Source organism: Acinonyx jubatus, chromosome C1 (genome assembly GCF_027475565.1).
Source record: "Acinonyx jubatus isolate Ajub_Pintada_27869175 chromosome C1, VMU_Ajub_asm_v1.0, whole genome shotgun sequence".
In the NCBI taxonomy this organism is placed as follows: domain Eukaryota; kingdom Metazoa; phylum Chordata; class Mammalia; order Carnivora; family Felidae; genus Acinonyx; species Acinonyx jubatus.
The window spans coordinates 151,778,873-151,800,763 of NC_069381.1; the positions used below are offsets into that span (position 1 = coordinate 151,778,873).

At 34.6% G+C, this 21,891-nt stretch overlaps 1 protein-coding gene across 7 annotated transcripts in view; it reads right to left on the reverse strand.

The window, feature by feature from the left end:
- LOC106982877 (sodium channel protein type 3 subunit alpha) overlaps positions 1-21,891 on the reverse strand; it is a 113,992-nt gene that overhangs the window by 46,704 nt on the left and 45,397 nt on the right. For 6 of the 7 annotated variants that reach the window (XM_027055590.2, XM_027055589.2, XM_053215196.1 and 3 more), the window contains 5 exons: positions 21,325-21,597; positions 21,054-21,117; positions 13,437-13,578; positions 12,204-12,410; positions 4,960-5,250 (listed from right to left, as the gene is read on the reverse strand). In XM_027055590.2, coding sequence (XP_026911391.1) covers positions 4,960-5,250; positions 12,204-12,410; positions 13,437-13,578; positions 21,054-21,117; positions 21,325-21,597 — 977 coding nt within the window. Of the gene's footprint in view, positions 1-4,959; positions 5,251-12,203; positions 12,411-13,436; positions 13,579-21,053; positions 21,118-21,324; positions 21,598-21,891 lie in introns of those variants that run through there. The other variant, XM_053215197.1, reaches the window with a different exon arrangement.

Sequence of the window (21,891 nt, forward strand, 5' to 3'; positions counted from 1 at the left end):
CATGAGAGAATATATGTCATAGCAAACACAACAGAGAGAATTCCTAAACTGCCATATAAATTCTATTATCAACACTATTATCTATTAAAATTCAACACTAGTTTAAAAAGGCAAGACATATCTACATGACTTTACCAAGGAGGATGAGGTAGAAGATAGCTTATCCTTCTGATCTCGCTTCAATTTTATTAAAAGGAACTGGATGATTCAGAACTTTTTTATTGCATATGTTCTCAAATAAATTGGGTAAATGGTACTGGAAAATGAAGATTTAACATGAAATCCCTTCTTTCACCCTTTTGAATGAATTTTAAACTAGCAACACCAAATATCTCTATTCTGGACTTGGCGATAGTTTAAAAAAAATCTCTATTCAGTCTGTAGAATCTTTGTTTATTCTCCTCATCATTAACAATGACATTCCCAGGAGTGCCTGGGTGGCTCTGTCCATCAAACGGCTGACTCTTTGTCTTGGCTCAGGTTATGATGTCATAGTTGAGCCCTGTGTTGGCTCTGTGCTGACAATGTAGAGCCAGCTTGGGATTCTCTCTCTCCCTCTCTTTCTGCCCTTCCCTTGCTCGTGCTCTCTCTCTCAAAATAAATACGTAAACTTAAAAAAAATGGCATTCCCCATTGCTCCCCCTGCTTAGACTCTCATAACCTCTCCTATCTATCTTCATTGTCAGGGTTTTATATGTATGTGGTTGTATACACACACACACACACACACACACACACACACACACGCATATATATCCATATGCCTGTAGCAGACATGCCTGGACCTTCCCATTCTTCCTCCAAACTTCAGTATAAAGCCAAATAAAATAATTTTAGTGGGAAAAAACATAGGAAAGGCAGACTCCATCAAATTTATTTTTGGTTCCTCTGCCTAATTAGGTCATGCTGATTTTCTTAGGTCCCATTTTTAGCTTTATTTTTATGGCTTTTCCCAGACTGCAAAGCACCAGAATAATTGCTGTTGCCCTCTGTCATAGTGATGTTCTGGAAAGATATTTTTCATTAAGAAATGTGCTCTTGCTTTGGACTTACTTAGACTATCCACAGGAACTATTGACTATCCAGCTTGTCCAACTTGAGACTGTGCCCCTGTGACACTCAGTTCACACATAGTTGGCTACCCAGTGCCAGACAGTGGTTAGACTGATTTTCTAATCGATCAAAGTGATCAAGAAATCAGATACCATGGGGACATAAACTCAGCCCCCAGTAATAAAGAATGTTAATGTTTTAATCTCCCTGGACTCAATTTTAATTAGCAATATAATAGTGGTTATTCTCAGACTTGTGTTTTGAAACTTTGGTGTGTATTTTTAGGTCCCATTTTTTTTTTTACTATCCCACACATATTCCAGGTGATTCTAATGCAAGTATTAGAAGAAAGCTAACTTTTTCTTACACTAATCCCTAGGATGGTTCAGGATGATCATCTTAATGTACCTATGTTCCACAACTGACTTTGGGAACTGAAAATCAGTCTACAGGATATTGGTTGGGAGTATGTGATATGTGGTATGTGTGTACATTATAATGTATCTGGCACATTCATTTAATTTGCATGTTTTTATGTTGGGGTGTTTCAAAGGCTTTCCAGAATTTTGAGTTTATTTGAAATTTCTATTCACTCTTTGGAAAGTATAATAACGGGTATGAGCAGAGCTTTCAAGGCAACAGAGACTGAAAAAGAAGATAACAAAAATAGTATTCAGAGAAAATAAACCAAAAATAACACACTAGAAGATGCAGCAAAGTAGAGGGAATACCCACAGCTGTGGCAGCCCTTTCTCAAAGAAAACAAGCTTTTATGCTTTGAAGACCAAAAGGCCATTTTTCTTTGCCTCAGACACAGCACAACATGAGTCCCAGGTATCTTCATTATTTTTCTTTTGCCTTGTTCCAAGAAGATAAATATGAACTTTTTCTCTTATAATATTCAATAACAATTGGGAAAATAGAAGACATTAGGTGTGTAAAACACAATCCTGCATGTAGGGGGATTGAACTTGAAGTCAATTGGGAAAAGTCAAGATGGAAGATGATGCAGAGAATTTAAAGATGTTCTAGTGGGAACATGTAAAGTGAGTGTTGGCAATACTCAATAGCATTTCAAATTCAGTATATGTACCTGTCAATGTTTTCAATAAATCAACAACTATACTTGGTTATAACTACAAACCTGGTTGAAATAAATCATCTGTGTGTCCAAACAACATAGCTAAAATCTTTGGAGGGGATTCACTTTCCATTGTACATCCTTAAGTACCTTTTCATGTTATACTCTGAACATGATTTATCTATTTGAAAATAAAATAATGACTAAATGTAAAAAAAAAATTTAAAATTTATGTTAGTATGGGGCAGTGTATCCATAATTTATGGCTTCTCTGCCTCGACATTTTCAGAAGATAAATTTGTTTTGAACAGTATGCCATGTCCATTTTATGCTTCCTATTCCCACTACTTTCACTGATTTTCTTTACTATCAGAGAGTCCTTTTTTGTTTATACAACCAGAAATTGTAAACTGCTTCTGGTATATTTTTGCTTGTGAGTTTTGTTAATGCTCCCTGTCTGTCTTTACTGGAATATGTAAATTATCAGTTAATAGGATCTTTCTTTTACTTTTAAAATCTCTCCCATCTATCTATCCATTTATCTATCTCCCTACCTATTTATCTACCTACCTACTATCCCTGTATCTATAAATACTGGAAAATAAATTATATATAGCATGTGTATATACTGATTCTGTTTTGAGTATTAAAATTCTGGCTGTTCCCCAACTTCCCTCTGCTATTGCCTCTCCGTGGTTCACTCAACACAGGCTCACAGATGCTCCTTGAGCATTCCAGGCATACTGCCATGCCAGGGCCTTACACTTGGCTCTTCCACGAGTCTGGGATGCTCTTCAATGAGATAGTCCCTTTTCTTGCCTCCTTAAAATCTTTGCTGAAATATCTCCTTTACAGTGAGAGCATCCCAAACCACCCTATTTACAATTTTTACATCCAGTTAGTGCTCCTGATCCCTTTTTCATGATTTACTTTTTTTTTCCCCATAGCACTTATCACCTTCTAACACAGTGTATAACTTATCTCACATATTGTCTGTCTTCTTCTTTAGTATAAATTTCCATGAAGTCAGTGAATTGTATTCATTCACTGAAGTATTTTCATTACCTAGAACTATTTCTGCCACTTAACGGGTGGTCAAAAAATATTTGTTGATTGGCTGAATGAACTAATCCTCAGTTTATCTTTGAGCACGGTGATGAAACAATGATGGAAGTAATGCTGTTTTTAAAAACATATAAATGTGCTCACATAAATACTGCTACTATGCATATACATTTGCGATTATTGAAACTACTCGAAAGTTCCTTCATTTTGAATAATTCACCAACTTAATAAGAGCTTTTACTATTTGTCACATAAGGTTTCTCTGTGTTGCTTAATCTCACACAACTCTTTAAGGTAGACATCATTACCCTCTTTTACGGAAATTGAACATAGTACAAGTGACTAGAAAGGTCACAGAACTCACTTGGAGTTGACATATGAACACAAGCTTCTTTGACGTCAATCATTATGTTAGTGTCAAATAATCCTAATCCTAATGACTCCTAATAGTCTTAATAATGCTAAAATATCAAGGGTGACAGTTTAAGCAAAAAAAAAATCTGGTCACAGAAATAGACAAATAGAGCTTCCAGTTAATCCCAAATGCGTTGTGCTGATATAAAACCATACTTTCTATTTGTATTATGCAAGACAATAATTGGATCTCTTGGTAGTGACATTATCTGAAGGAAAATGATTTTTATCTTTTAACTTTTTGTGTGTGCACATCTATTTTGTTCTACTAAGAGAATTCAAGTTATTAACATGGAGTTTATTAGCGATTTATTTTTTATTTTATTTACATCTTCAATATAAATTAAAAAATAAACACCCATTGATGACTTGCATATGCCCTTTCCTGTCAGCCAATAACTAAACACTGTATTGAATTTTGTGCTTATCCTTCTAATTTTTAGAAAAGTTTTTGTTCTTTATAAGAAAGATGTCATAACTCTTGGTTGATACAGAGTTTTTTGCTTTATCTCAATTATATAATGCCCCCTAAAACATTATTTTTAAGGTATAATTCTGACCCAGATTAATATGATTATAAGAGTTAATGATTCATGGCACATGAAATTCTAGGGGAACCAAATAATGTTCAAAGCCATACTGTACTTATCACAGATATCATAATTATTTACTCTTTACATTATGCAACCCATAAAATGTATTAACAAAGATTTAAAACTACTTTCCCTCATTGGCTTGAAGATATGCTGCAGAATTGTGTAGTTCATATTAAATCAGAGCAAACATATACTGCCTTCAATTTAGGTCTCTTCCAAGAGCACTTAGGTCATTTCATTCTAATGTTTCATAGAGCAACACCATGTCAGCATAATGGAGACTTATGACAGCACAGTTCTCGTATCAAAAGAATAAGGCAAAATCCAGTAACATTTCTTTTCAAAATTCATACATATGTTGCAGTGAGAACCTCAAAAAATAAAAGGAGACACCCATATGCAAAGATAATAAGTTCATTTGAGGTCTCAAAATGAAAAAGGTAAACAAGAGATTGCAAAACTCTCACTGAAGAGAAAAATTTGATAGGTGGGTTACATACCCTCAACCCCCAAAAAGAGATTAAGAAACAGGGTCTCAAATTAGTGCGTGTGTAAAGCTGATTACCTTAAAAGTTCTCAATGGTTTAATAAAAGTCTTTTAAAGACAACTTATGATACAAATTAAATAACCATTAAATGTTAGTTCCCTGTCCCTCATTTATATGAGATATTATAAAAATATGCCAAAATCAGTAAATACAAAGCAATAGAAATGACAAAACAAATGCAACACTTCATAGAAAACCATACCTGATGAGGGGAGTAGAATTTCTTGTCGCTAGTCAGTCGATTTCCATCCATGGAGAAAAGAAAGCTTCTTCTTTTGACACTGTCCTCAGATTCTGATTTGGGAAACCTGTCTCCCTCTCCTTTGTTGTTTCCTTCAAGATGTTCCCTCTGTCTTCTTTTCTTCCGTCGGTTCCTCCACTCCTTAGCGCTTTTGGAACTTAACTTCGAGGCTTCTGAAGAACTTTCCAGGAGCTCTCCTAACCCACCTATTCCACTGAAATCTCTTGAAGCAGCTGATGCGGCTGCAACTGCCTGTTTGAGACAAAGCCAGGCACTGTTTATAACAAGTCATTTTGGAAACAGTTGACTGTGGTACACACATTGCCATGTAAGACTATTAAGCATATGGAAACATTCTGGTCATTTCGTTGTGTTTTACCACAAGAGAGTTTACTTAATAATGACGATTTAAAACAGTACAAAGCAATATGGTAACCTATGCATTAAGGCAAGAAAAGTCAGGTTTGGTACATCTCTTGGAGAGTCTTTAAAAAAAAAAACCCTGTTGGGATTAGCTTAATTTCTAGGCAAAATTGCTCTCTTAAAAATATCTTCTACATTTTAAAAGCAAATGTTCTCTTTGCGGTGGTTGCTGATCTGATTACTATTCCAATTCCATCCACAGACTTGTTCTTCCCACATGTGACTGTGAACAACTGAGTGATATTTTTTCCTTCTAAATCTAGGACTAAGATCGTTTCTTTTCCTTTGGTGATGAACTCAAATCATTTGAAGTGCCTACTGCTTTACCACCAGATAAAAAGAGTGGGAATATATTGGCAAGTTTGACCTCTTCCTTCATTTGAATTATATTCAGTACTATAGTTCACATCCCTAGGGTGAACTGAGATTAACATGACTAATTTATTACATAGCACTTTTAGTTTTAAATTTTTTAATGTTTATATATTATTTATTGTTATTATAAATAAAGTGATTAACATAGCAATCAGTAAATGCCTGAAATGATCATTCAAGGGATTATTAGATCTTCAAATATTTTCTTTTTTTGTTTCAGCACTAAGTATACTTAGTTGTTTTGAATTTCTGTATATACTAAAGAAACAACCAGCTCTAAGATGACACATGACAAATGTGTTGTAATTTCATTTATATGAATAGTATTTTAAGACTGGAAATGATTTAGCCATGACTAGAGAGAATATGAAACAGCGATATGGTGCATATCAAAGCTGAGTTCTTATTAAGTATATTCTTGTTTTTAAATATAATCACAGAAGTGGAAATGATTAAATTATAAGAATGTTGGTTCAACTTTTTACACATGTCATTACTGAATACAAACAACTCTAATTTAGCCACCCATTTTGTTCTATCCTATCTTCTCTACTAGATAAATGCTAGATAAGAATTTAGTCATATGTATTTGTGCACATTGCCTATTATGCCACCTGACATAAAAAGTGTCCAGTAAATGTTTGGTGAATAAAGACAAAAAAGGTATTAAGCTGTCAATTGTCTTAGACACTGGGGTAAGGGTGGGAAAAGAACAACACATCATATTTAGACTTGGATTTTGAAGATCTCCTAAAAGACTATGTGTCACGATGGTCTGTATAACAGAAACATATTTTAGGAAAGAAGATAAAACAATTTAAAATGAGTTTGATAACACATGCTTTTTGTTTTTTCCTTCCTGAAAAGAAGCAAAGCCTCCAAAATAATTTCTATTTCTAAATCTCATCTCAACTGCAAATAATTAAAAAGAAAAAGAAAGGCTTAAAATTAAAGGTGGTATAATACAAATATTCTAGGATTATCATGATCCCAGGGATAGGAATGATAGTACTCCATATAGAATTAAATATGTGTGTTGGGCTAAGCAATGTAAAATGTACGTAAAATGTAAAACAGATTTTTGTTTATATTGAATACTATATTCATTATGGAAACCTAGATCTAAGACTCAGTATAAGTCATTGTCTAGCAATTTAATGGAACAGTAATTCAGAGTTTGGGTATTTATAAAATTACATAGTGTCAGAGAGCCAGATTTTTTTTACTGGATTCTTGATTTTAGTATCACTTCTAATATCATTAGTAATGGAAGATGAGAAATATTAAGGGCCCTTTGTAAATATGAATGAGTCCAATGTAAATATATATAAAATAAAGTGAATAAATGAAGCACTTATTTGTAGCAAGTTAGAGTTGCTTAGTAGTTGATACATAGGAGGTACATAATATACAGCATTTGTTGAACTAATGAATATACATATATTTATTTTTATCCAAATAAAGTCTTTAATTCTCCTTTCCACTTTGCATACACAGTAACACAGTGCAACACACAGTGTTAATCATTTATTGACTTGTTTGCAGTTAGAAATAAAGGAAGTGGTGGTAATATTCCTTTGTCATAATCCTGAAACTCATGTTCATTTAAATCACTTCCGGAATTTGTTTTGCATAAGACATGATTTCCCTACGTATTCTGGATAACAGTTCAAATAACTCAAAACTAAAGCATTTCTAAGGCAACAACAGTAACCTCCCGACACAACACATTTTCTGTGTCACTCATCAACTCAAATCTGTCACTTGTTCCACTGCCAGTGATTTGCCGATTCCCTCAAAGGCAGATGTTTCCTGTCACTTCTCATGTCTGTGTACCTGTTTCTACCCATCTCTGTGACAAGACCAATGTCCTGCTTACTTAGATTGAGAGTATTGCATTGATGAATTCCTCCTATAACAAATAACAAATATATGCTTAATATTTACTCAAGGAGTAACATTTAGTTCTTCTTATAACCTTTCTGTGTGATTTAGCGTATATAACTCACTGTATACACACAGTCCTTAAAAAATAAAGCCACATGGCTGCTTGTAATTATACTTCACTTTAAACATAAATCCAGCATAAGAGACTCTTAAAAACTGAGAACAAACTGAGGGCTGATGTGGGGTGGGAGGGAAGGGAGGGTGGGTGATGGGTATTGAGGAGGGAACCTGATGGGATGAGCGCTGGGTGTTGTATGGAAACCAATTTGACAATAAATTTCATATATTTAAAAAATTAACATAAATCCAGTTTGGGGGTGTCTGGGTGGCTCAGTGAGTTAAGCGTCCAACTCTTGATTTCAGCTTAGGTCATGGTCTTGCTGTTCGTGAGTTTGAGCCCTACATTAGGCTCTGCACTTGGGATCCTTTCTCTACCCCTCCCTGCCTACTTCTCTCTCTCAAAATGGATAAATAAACTTAAAAAAATTTAAAGACATAAATCCAGGTTTAAAAACCCATTAAAATTACAAGACATTAACTATACCTGTTTCAATTTTACCTCTAATTATTTTGGATCTCTTAAATACCACTATTTCTAATTTTGCCCCAAAGTTTACTATTAAATTTTTCCTATCAGATCAATATACATTGTTATGGGATGTGTTATATTGGGCACTATTAGACATTTAAAGATCACAAGTTAACTGCCAAATAGTTATGGTGACTTAGGATAAATCTTTTTGTTGTTGTTGGGTTTTGTCTTTCATGATCCTTTAAAGTTATACTTGATTTGTGAGTTCACTGGGCTTACTACATTACTTTTTCATGTCTAAACAATGACTAGCACTAGGAGGTCCTTCAACAGATACTAAATGAAAACAGAAGTGATGTTAGGCTTCATGAAGTCATTGACTAAATGGTAAATTTGAAGAGTCACTGGTGATTAGCAAGATGCAAGTTTACAGTGGAGCACCAATGATCTCATGGGTAGACTACGTCTCCCTCTATGTCTGCCTCCAACCCCTTCCTGTGTTTCAACATTGGCTATTATCTGGGAATTGTTACCTCTACTCTCAATAAGGAAGTAATATTGGATTGGTACTGTGCCATCCTAGTCCCTATTAAAATACTGGGATTAGTTACCCTAGAATCAGTTTAAATTTTTATATGTATGAAGCTATCAAATCATCATTTGTTCACTGGAATCCAATAACTGACACTTAAGTGAAAAGAATGGACATTTTTTAGTTGACCTAATTAGGTCAGATAATTAGATTCTTTAAACTTCTAATAGACATTATACACTTTCACTTCTAACTTTAAAAGATTATACTCTTTTAATTGATGCCATATTTTACCCTAAAATGGTAGAATTTCACAATGCATTCTTACTCCTGTACTATGTATCTGTGTAGTATTTTCAAGCACATTGCTTTGTCTGTTTTTATAAATGATACTATAGTAATCCAATTCTTTAAGATACATTTACATAAAATCTACAAATATTACCTCCTATAATATTTATTTAAACCTTGAGATAAATAATTAGCCCTGTAAATAGATAATGTATTTCATTATCTTATAAATGGGTTTTATTTACAGTGATCTGAAGTAAACTCTTAAGTACTTGAAATGTAGTAGAACTTTCTGCCAACCATGAGGTATATTTTCATAAGATTTTCAAGTATCATCAAACTTGTTTTTTAGCTTTTCTTATAAAATCAATAAATATAACAATGATACTACTCTGTACCCAATGGTAAGATGAAAATAGTAAAGCCAGCATGTTCAACAAATGCTAAGAAAATGGTTGGTTTGGGTAACCAGCTAAACAATCATTGTCAAATCCCTGTCCCACCAAAAAAAAGCCTCAAAAAAAGGACTTAGTGCTATATGTTGTGCATCTTCAAAGTAACTCAGAATTATTAAGAACTTAAATTTTGAATCTACAAATTCAAAGATCTGCTGTCATTCAAATAATGCTTTAAATACCTAGAACCATCCGTCTGAAAAAAAAATCACTATATATCAAAAAGTCACTATGTACAAAAGTTATTTGGACTTCTGCTTCTGGCTAAGATATGGTAATAGGGATTTGCTCTCCCTCCTGCAATAACCACTAAAACAGACAAAATACATGTAACAGTGGTTTTGAAGACACTGCATTAATGGGGCATTGGATACTATTTAAAAGGATCTTCGCTCAGTGGTAGGGAATAGTCTGCTTTACACTAGATGCTCCACCACTTCTACCTAATAACTCGTCAAAGGTTTCAAGATGCAAAAGAATCAAACTGTTTATAAGTAATGTAAGTAATGTCCCCAAATAAGGATCAAGAATTTTTTTAGGAATACAAAAATATCCAGCACCCAAAAAAGGTAAAGTTAACAGTGTCTGGAATTAAATTGAGAATTGTTAGGAATGCAAAAAAAATCAGTAATACATGAACAGTAATGAAGAAAAAAAATTAATTAAAACCAACTAAGATCTGACACAGATTTAGAATTAGCAGACAAGGACTTTAAACAGTTATTATAACTATATTGTGTCTGCTCAAAATGTTAAAGACATGGGAAATATAAAAGAGATGCAGATCAATGTTTTAGAGATGAAAGTGGCATAAACTGAGTTAAAAAAGGCACTGGATAGGATTAATGACACATCAGACATTACAGAAGAAAAGATGATGAACTTGAAGACATAGCAACAGAAATTAATGTAACTGAAATTGACAAGGTGATTCTAGAACCCATATAAAGTTACAAAGGGCTTAGGATAGTTAAAACAGCTATGAAAAAGAAAGTTGGAGAGCTGTCTAATTTCAAGACTTATTAAATAGCTGTGGTAATAAAAATGTGTATTGGTATAAAGAGAAACAAATCAATTGAACAGAACAAAATCCAGAAATAGACACATTCACATCTGGACAACTGATTTTTGACAAAAGTTCAAACGCAGTTTAGTGGAGAAAGATATTTTGTTCAACAAATGGTGCTATAGTAATTAGATATACATATGCAAAAGAAAAATCTCAACATATAAATTACACCTTAAACAAAAAATTAACTTAAGATGGATCATTGACATAAATATAGGACATGAAACTATAAAGCTTCTAGAAGAAAAAATAGAAAATCTGTATGATGTTAATTTGGCAAAAATGTGTTAGATACAATGCCAAAACATGACCTAACAAACAAAAAAGGTTTGGTAAAGTATATTTCATCAAAGTTTAACTTTTATCCTAAAAATATTATTAGAAGAATGAAAAGTAAATTACAGATTAGGAGAAAGTATTTGCAAAGTATACATATCATTGAAGACTAAAGGACTTATTTTGAGGATATATAAAGACTAAAAACTCAAGAAAACAAAAAACCCAGTTTAAAAAACAAATGGGCAAATGATTTAAACATCCACTTCATATAGAAGATACATAGACAGAAAATAACATGAAAATATGCTCAACATCATTAATCATTAAGAAAATGCAGAATAAAACAGTGAAGGACTTAGTAGAATGGCTAGTGAGACTGACCATACCAAATATTGGCAAAAATGTGGAGGAACTGTAAGTTTCACTGCCCTGAATCAGAATTTACTGTCTTCCTATGATTTTCTTTTAAGCCAATACTGTTCTTCTGTCTATTCCCTCAAGACATGAATACCCCATTCACCATGACCTGTGTTCAAATAGCCTTTTAATATTAATGAGAATTTAAAGTTGGAATCTAATGCAGATGCTTTCGTGATATCCTGATAGGGGCTGTAGCAAACACCTTTTAAGCTACAGAAACCCCAAAGAATGGTTAAAAGTAGGTATACATAAAGTTCTCTTGTTAACATTTGAGCTCAATTAACTTCAGAATAAACCCTCAAATGTTATAATTAGGAGTGAAACATGAATAGTTGGAAATACCAGTTATATATCTTTTCACATTAAACTGAATATCAGATTCCTCTCTCAGGTTTCATGAGACATTTTAGTTAACCTTATCCCAACTGTGTTTTCTACCCCAAGCTAATTTCTATAGATAATGTTCCTTTGATTCCAACTTGAGAAACAATTTTAGGTTTGAATAGCTTTCTCTCTCTCTCTTTTTTTTTTAATTATGTTTATTTATTTTTAAGAGAGAGAGACAAAGTGTGAGCAGGGGAGGGGCAGAGAGAGAGGGAGACACAGACTCCAAAGCAGGCTCTCCAAGCTCTTGAGCTGTCAGCACAGAGCCCAACATGGGGCTCAAACTCCTGGAACATGATGAGATCATGACCTGAGCCAAAGTCGATGCTTAACCAACTGGGCCACCCAGGTGCCCCAGCTTTCCCTTTTCTAATGACAGTGCTTGTATACCAAATGAAAAGCCAGTTCCAGTTTGACCTCTGTGCACAACAATATTCCTACTTAAAATTTACAATAAAAAAATAACAACAGTAACCGTGAAACTTTATCACTTAGTACCTGAGCTTCTTCCTGTTGTTTTTTAAGCTGTTCAAGCATTTGCTGAAATTCAGCCTCTTTCTGTTCTGCCTCTTCCAAGGTGGCCTGGTTCTGTTCCTCATAGGCCATGGCCACCACAGCCAGTATCAAATTCACCAAATAAAAAGATCCCAAGAAAATCACCAGGACAAAAAATATCATGTAGGTTTTTCCAGCAGCACGTAACGTCTAGAGGAAACAAAGGGTAATTTCATCAGTATTTTATATAATGTCCCAGGTAAAGATTTTATTTCCATAATTAGATAGTGAGGAGATGAATACTTTTTATCATCCTGTATTTTGACCAAGATTTGTTTGGTGTTAAAATGAACATTGATTCTGTTGTTTCTTAAATTCCACATATAAGTGAATCATATGATATTTATCTTTCACTATAGGGGAAAGGAAGGAAACATAAGATAAAAACAGAGGGGGAGGCAAACCATAAGAGACTCTTAAATACAGAGAACAAACTAAGGGTTGCTGGAGGGGAGGGGGAGGGGGTGGGTGGGGTTTCAGTTCTCCTGAAACCAATACTACACTGTGTGTTAACTAACTTGAATTTAAATAAGGAAAGAAAGAAAAAGTGAGCATTGAGCTTTTAAATATTTTCATGTGTTCCTTTTATATCTATAACTAGATTATGAACTCAAAGCCTTGAACATTCTTTGCATCTTCTATAGTTCCTAGCGAAATGTCCTTCATATAAAAAGTCCTTACTGTACATGTACTGACTGAATGAACAATTGGGATTCTAGGCAAACTTGCTGTACTGGACCCTCCTCTGTATTCTAGTGTGTTACTAACAAGTATTGATATTTTTCAGTTCATATATGTTCATAAAATTAAATCCCACACATGTTGATTTGAACCTTACTCCTACAGCCTGAATGCTTATGTCCCCCCAAAATTCCTAACTTTAAATCCTAATGTCCAAGGTGATAGTATTAGAAGGTGGGGGCCTTTGGGAGGTTTTGAAGGTAGAGCTATCATGAATGGGATTAGTGCCTGAAAAAAAGAGCCTCCAGAGAGATGATGACACAGTGAGAAGGAATCAGCTTATGAACCAGAAAGGGGCTCTTGCCAGAATGGAGCCATGCTGGTGTCTTGTTCTTAAACTTCCCAGTCTCCAGAATGGTGAGCAATAAAATTCTGTTATTTATAAGCTATCCAGTCTGTATTGTTGCAGCAGCCCCAATGGACTAAGACACTTACCAACTGGTAAAGATTCTCCCAGTAGTCTTGAGTCATGAGTCGAAATAAGGACAAGAAAGCCCAACTAAAGGTATCAAAGCTTGTGTATCCATAGTTGGGGTTTCGACCAGCCTTCACACAGATGTATCCTTCTGGACACTGGCTATAAGAGAGAGAATTGGAGCTAAGGTCAGCATAGCCATTATAGTTATTTCAATTGATGTTGATATAAAGGACTTGTCAAAACCCAGAGTTGCTGTCTATGATGAATTTTCTTGCCTGTATTTGTAGAGCACTTTCAGTAATTGCATACAGTGATACTGTTATTATATGAAATTTATTAGGAAAACCAATAGAAAATTTGGATGCAAGGAGTCAGATTTACAGACACTTAGAATGGCAAAGAGGCAGCAACCACACACTTTTGCCTCTAACATCATTAGTCTCCTGCTCTTTACAAAGTGTCAAGCAAGAATCAATTATTTAAAATGAAAGGCCAGAAGGGCCAGTAGGGAACCACTTAATGAGCTGCTTCATTAGCCACTTCTATAGAATTTTATAAAATAAAATTTATATTTTAGAATAACTTGAGATTTACAGAACAATTACAAAGAGGGCACAGTGACTTCCCAAATATGCCCAGTTTCCCCTATTATTAACATCTTATGTTGATATGGTACATTTTAACTAATACTGATACATTATTATTAACCAAAGCCAATGCTTCATCCAGATTTTCTCAGGTTTTTTCCCCTAATATCCTTTTTATATTCCAGGATCCCATTCAGGATTCCATGTTCTATTTAGTCATCATGTCACTTTAGGCTCCTCTGAGAAAGTTTCTAAGACTTTCCTTGTTTCTGATTACTTTCATAGTTTTGAGGAATACTTTTGGGTATTTGGAAGAATTTCTTTCAATTGGTATTTGTCTGATGTTGTTCTCATGATGAGATTGGGGTTATGGATTTTTGGAAAGAAGACCACAGAGGTACAATATTATTATTGTCCTATCATATCAAGGGTACATACTATCCATATGACTTATCATTGTCGACACTAACTTTCATCACCTGACTGGAGGTAGTGTTTGCAAGTTTCTCCACTGTAAATTTACTCTTTTTTCCCCCATAGTGCGCTCTTTGTAATGAAGTCACAATGTGCAGCCCACACATCAGGAACAGGGAGTTATGATCCACCTTCTTAAGAGCAGAGTAGGTACATAAATTGTTTGGAATTCTTCTGCATGGGGGATTTGTCTATTACCTCTCATTTATGTATTTATTCAATAATTTCTTTTTTTAATTTCAAGTTTTTATTTAAATTCTAGTTAGTTAACATATAGTATAATATTAGTTTCAGAAGTAGAATTTAGTGATTCATCACTTATATACAACACTCAGTGCTCATCACCAGTGCCCTCCTTAATACCCACCACCCTTTTAACCCATCCTCTGCCCACCTCCCATCAGCAACCCTGTTTGTTCTCTGTAGCTAAGAGTCTGTTTCATGGTTTGTCTCTCTCTTTTTCCCTATATGTTCATCTGTTTCATTTCTTAAATTCCACATATAAGTGAAATTATGTGGTATTTGTCTTTTTCTGACTGACTTATTTTGCTTAGGGTAATATAGTCTAGCTCCATCCATGTTGTCTGACACCAGCCATAGTAACTTCTTACTAAATGCATCTCCAGAGCAAGGGAAATGAGCAAAAATGTACTATTGGGACCTCATCAAGATAAAAAAGCTTCTGCACAGCAAAGGAAACAATCAACAAAACTGAAAGGCAACCTACGGAATGGGAGAGGGTACTGGCAAATGACATATCTGATAAAGCGTTAGTATCCAAAATCCATAAGGAACTTTCCAAACTCAACACTCAAAAAACAAATAACCCAGTTAAGAAATGGGCAGAAGACATGAATAGACATTTTTCCAAAAAAGATGTCCAGATGGCTAACAGTCATGAAAAGCTGTTCAACATCGCTCACCATCAGGGAGATACAAATCAGAACTCCAATGAGATATCACCTCACACCTGTTAGAATGGCTAAAATTTACAACACGGGAAACAACAGGTGTTGGTGAGGAAGCAGAGAAAGAACCCTCTTACACTGTTGGTGGGAATGCAAACTGGTGCAGCCACTGTGGAAAACAGTGTGGAAGTTACTCAAAAAGTTAAAAAAGAACTCTCCTATAATCCAGCAATTGCACTACTACGTATTTACCCAAAGGATATAAAAATACTGATTCAAAGAGGCACATGCACCTCAATGTTTATAGCAGCATTATCAACAATAGCCAAATTATATAAAAAGCCTAATGTCCACTGACTGATGAATGGGTATTCAATCACTTGTTTATATGAGTATTTACTTATAATACTAATTTTCAGTTTGAATTCTAATTTGTTTTATATAATTTGTTGCTTAAATTGTTCCAGTTTTGGTCATTGAAAGCTTTTTCATTGACTTCATTGACTACTTCTCTTTGATTTAACCTCATAATTCTGTGTGTCTTGTTTTTGTTTGTCTTTTTTAGCACTTTCTAACTTTGTGGCACTGCAAATGCCACAGACTCATATTTCCTGCTCTAGCATTGGCCATTTGTCCAAGAAGACCTTGTCTTTTATTGGAGAACGGTACTAGAAACCAGGGCAAACATTTCATGCTCATGGATTGGAAGAACAACTGATGTTAAAATGTCTATACTACCCAAAGCAATCTACACATTCAAAATGTGTAGATTCTCAAAATAACACCAGCATTCTTCACAGAGCTAGAACAAACAATCCCTAAAATTTGTTTGGAACCAGAAAAGACCCCAAATAGACAACGTAATGTTAAAAAGAAAGCCAAAGCTGGAAGCATCACAATTCCAGACCTTAAGTTGTATTACAAAGCTGTAATTATCAAGATAGTAATGGTGCTGGCACAAAAACAGACACAGATGAATGGAACAGAATAGAGAACCCAGAAGTGGATCCACAAATGTATAGCCAACTAATCTTTGAGCAAGAAAGGATTATTGAATGGAAAAAAGACAGCCTCTTCAGCAAATGATGCTGGGAAAACTGGATAAATGACATGCACAAGAATGAAACTGGACCACTATCTTACACCATACACAAAAATAAATTCAAAATGGATGAAAGGCCTAAATGTGACACAGGAAGCCATCAGAATCCTACAGGAGAAAGCAGGAAGCAACCTCTTTGATCTTGGTTGCAGCAACTTCTTACTAGACATGTCTCTGGAGGCAAAGGAAATAAAAGCAAAAATGAACTATTGGGACCTCATCAAAATAAAAAACTTCCACACAGCAAAGGAAACAATCAACAAAACTAAAAGGCAACCAACAGAATGTGAGAAGATACTTGCAAATGACATATCTGATAAAGGGCTAGTACCCAAAATCTATAAAGAACTTACCAAACTCAACACACCAAAAACAAATAATCCAGTGAAGAAATGGGCAGAAGACATGAATTTATATTTTTCCAAAGAAGACATCCAGATGGCCAACAGACACATGAAAAGATGTTTAACATCACTCATCATCAGGGAAACACAAATCAAAACCACAGTGAGATACCATCTCACTCCTGTCAGAATAGCTAAAGTTTACAACTCAGGCAACAACAGATGTTGGCGAGGATGTGGAGAAAGGGAAGCCCTTTCACACTGCTGGTGGGGAAGCAAACTGGTACAGCAACTCTGGAAAACAGTATGGAGGTTCCTCAAAAAAATTAAAAATAGAACTACCCTAAAATACAGCAATTGCACTACTAGGTATTTATCTAAATGATACAAAACTGCTGGTTGGAAGGGGCACATGCACCCCAATGTTGATAGCAGTACTATCAACAATAGCCAAATTATGGAAAGAGCCCAAATGTCCATCGACTGACGAATGGATAAAGATGTGGTACATATACACAATGAAATACTCAGCGATCAAAAAGAATGAAATCTTGCCATTTGCAAAAATGTGGGTGGAACTAGAGGGTATAATGCTAAGCAAAATAAGTCAGCTAGAGAAAGACAAATATATATGATTTCACTGATGTGGAATTTAAGAAACACAACAGATGAACATAAAAGAAAGGAAGGAAAAGTAAGATAAAAACAGGTAGGGAGGCAAACCATAAGAGACTCTTAAATACAGAGAACAAACTAGGGATTGCTAGAGGGGAGGTAGATGGGGGGATGGACTAAATGGGTGATGGGCATTGAGGAAGACACTTGTTGGGATGAGCACTGGGTGTTATATGTAAGTGGTGAATCACTGGGTTCTAGTCCTGAAACCAATGCTACACTATATGGTAACTAACTGGAATTTAAATAAATGGAAAGATAAAAAAAATTGGCTGCTTCCATCATCCGCTATCTAAATGCTTAACTGTTCAATACCAGTACACATGCAAAGTTGTTTCAGGACTGTTAATCCATACTAACATGGGAAACAACTTTATTAACTAGAGTGCATGGTGTTTGCCTTTGTCTTACAGACTCCACTCATTTCCAAAGTTGCTTAGATAGGTACTTATTCTCCCACTCCTTCCTTGAGTTTTTTTTTTATACATTTTAAATATATTTATATCCCTTTGTCACATTCTGTATTTCAACCGGAGATACCCAAACTGACAAATTATTTTTTTTATTTGCATACAGTGTTAACTCATTGTACTGTAAAGTTCTGTGGGTTTTGACAGATGCTTGTGTTCATCATTACAGAATCATGAAGAAATTTCTCCACCCTAAAAAATTCTGCGTGTATCACCCAGTCAACCCACCCCAAACCTTTGAAAATCTGATTTTTTAAATCATTTCTATTGTGATCTTTTCCATAATGTCATGTAATTGGAATCAGACGAATATAGCTTTGTTTATATGGCTTTTTTCATGTATTAATATGCATTTAAGGTTCTCAATGTCTTTTTGTGGCTTGATAGCTCATTTTCTTTTTATCACTGAGTAATATTTCACTGGATGAATACAGCACAGTTATCCATTCACCCGTTAAAGGACATCTTGATTGCTTCCAGTTTTTTGGGTTTTTTTTAAGTTTATTTATTTTGAGAGAGAGAGAGAGAGAGAGCATGTGTGCATGTGTATGAGCAGGGCAGGGGCAGAAAAAGAGGGCGAGAGAGAATCCCAAGCAAGCTCCATGCAGCCTGGAACCTGATATGGAGATCAATGTCATGAACTGTGAGATCATGACCTGAGCTGAAATCAAAAGTTAGATGCTTAACCACTAAACCACCCAGGCTTCCCAGTTTCTTGTGATTATGAATACAACTGTTATAAATATTCACATGAATGTTTTTGTGTAGACATAAATTTCAATTTAATTGGCTAAATATCTAGTAGGGCAATTGCTGGATCATATGGTTAGACTGTGTTTATTTTGTAAGAAACTGCCAGATTGTCTTGCAAAGTGGCTATACTGTTTTGCATTCCCACCAGCGATGAATGAGAATTCTTATTGTTCTGCATCCATCTTGTTGTTCTGCAATTTGTATTGCCAGGTTTTTTTTTGGATTTTTAACCATTCTAATAGGTATATAATATATAGTAGTAACTCATTTTTGTTTTAATTTTCAATTCTCCAATGGCAAATGTTGTTTAGCATCTTTATATATCCTTATTAGACTTCTGTATATATTCTTTTATAGGGTGTCCAGATTTTTGCCTGCTTTTAAATTGAGTTATTTGGGTTTTTTGTTGTTGTTGTTGTTGTTGTTGTTGTTGAGTTTTAAGAGTACTTTCTTTGTATATTTTGGATACGAGTCTTTTTTTCAGATACATGTTTTGCAAATATTTTCTTCCAATTATAGCTTGTTTTTTCATTCCCTTTATAGTGTCTCTGCAGAGCAGAAATTTTTAATTATAATTAAGTCCAAATTAATCAATTTGTTCTTTCATGGATTCTGTTATTGGTGTTTAAAACTTATCACTAAATCTGAAGTCATGTAGATTTTATTCTATGCTTTCTTATATACATTTTATGGTTTTGTATTTTACATTTAGGTCTATAATTGATTTTGATTTAGTTCTTGGGTAGGGTGTGAGATCTACACCTAGGTTCATTTCTTTGCATTTGGATTTCCAATTGTTCCAGCACCATTTGTCAAAAAAAACTTTCCTATCTCCATTGTACTGCATTTTCCTCTTTGTCAAAAATTAGTTGACTACATTTGTGTAGGTCTGTTTTTGTGTTTTGGGGGGCAGGGTGCTGTCTCTTTTCTGTTTCAGTGATCTATATATGTATTCTTTCCCAGGTACCATAGTGTCTTGATTACTGTAGCCTTATAGGAAGTCTTGAAATTAGGTAGATTTCTTCAGAATTTTATTTGACAATTAACAACAGTGGCCATCAATTTTACCATATAAATTGCCTAATGCATACTAACTACCCAATAAAGAGAAATGATAATTATGGCTTAATAGGGATAAAGTATGTATCATCCAACCTTCTCTAAAGTTTTATCTAGGCTTTTATATTAACAACAATAATAATATATAAAATAATAATACCTAAAATGCACTAAATGCTCATGATAGACCAGGTGCTAATCCAAGTGCTTTATGTGTATTACTTAATTAATCACCATAACAACCCTAAGAGACAATATTACTTTCCACATTTTAAAAACAAATAAACTCAGATACAGAGAGCTTAGAATATTTTTCCAAAGTCAGGGTTTATAAATGTCAGAATTAGGGTTTGATTCCAAGTATATGTAAACTCTAGAATTCATGCTCTTATTTACTCCATTCTCCTAAAAAAAAGGTTAGGAAAAACATCAGGAAAACAATTCTCCCCCTGTCAACACCATCTCTGGGACTGATACACTTTTTCAATAATGCGCTTAGATATTTATGGCCATACAAGTTTCCCATTTTCTGGGATGACTCAAAATATGTTCTGTGTAAGTTTGGTGGCTTAAGAGTCACTTAATGTTGCTGTCCTTCACTTCTAAAAAAAATTATACCCTGACCTAAAATCACTTTTTAATCCTCTTGGGAAAATATGCTAAGTATGAGAGACCAGCAGGATGACTAAGATATTAAAGTGCCCCTTATTGTAGAATGTGACCAAAAGAACTGTAAGGTATACAGACTCAAACTTGTACATGGCTTTGACATATATCTGTCCCTTGGCTTTTTTGCACATGCTACTTGAAGAACAACCAACTCTCTCAAAAGCAATTTGCCAAATGAGCTTTTGCCCTGAAGATCATGTTATATTCTGGATCTTTTCCAGCCACAGCAAAGCTCATCACATCAACACATACCCATTATCAATCAAAATGTGCCCATATTGTGTTTTCTTACCCGTATTTATTAAACAGCTCTGATGGGCTTACAGAAAAAAAAGACTATGGGTCTTCACACTTTGGGGTAATAATCAGGTACATCTTAACTATGGAATTCTAGGAAAAAAGGTCTTCACCCAGAAGGGTGATTTTAATGGCTGTGAATTTAGAATTAATAGCAATCCAGTAACATAGAGAAGGTACTTCCTAGGTAGGTAGCACTACTCTTTGCAATCTACATGTAAGAATACCCTTGTATTTTTTTTTTCCTATCTGCTTTTTCTCAAAGTGTTCTACATTTTTTATATGATGTTTCTTACCCTGCATCTGAGCCATTTCCACAGAGTAAAGGGTCCTTTTGTCCATCCAAAACATAAAAGTGACCTGTTAATATAAAGAAGAATTAGCTAATTCATTTCATATCAATCCTACTGACATTAGGAATAAATTAGAGTTTGACTATCAGTTATTTTCAAAGTGGACACAATAAAGTATATTTACAAAGATGGCTTCAACCCCACAGCCTCAACTATTTATAGTTGAAAAATCATTCAGCAACACTCAGGTTAACAATGTAGCAATATTTCTTACTGTCATCTTCAATATAATCCTTCCAGTTAAATGTACTCATTGTTACATTAACAAATATTCCATTTGAATCCATTGTGCCATTAAAGTAGGATGTGGTGTTGGTTTCAAAAGCAGAATTGCTTGGGGGCCATTGCAAGCATTTATTCCGCAGGTTGCCCATGAACAGCTGCAGACCAATTAGAGCAAACACGCTCAGACAGAACACAGTCAAGATCATGACGTCAGAAAGCTTCTTCACGGACTGGATTAAGGCCCCCACAATGGTCTTTAAACCTGAGGAGAGACAACAATAGGTCATCCAAGGAATAGTGTCATAAGCCACAATGTGTATCTTCTTAGTCACACACATTCTCATTTCCCATAAACTGTTGCTTGGCTGTTTAGACACCAGAGCTTAATGGATAGCCAGATGGTTTGGGAAATGGATGAAAAGCAGGTTTTATTTATGAATAGTATGCTTTCTGGGGATTTTAAAATGAAAGTGTAAATATCTAGGCAAGAAGCTTTTTTTTTTTTTTTTTTTTGCTTATTCATTTATTTTTGAGAGAGAGAGTGTGTGAGCAGGGG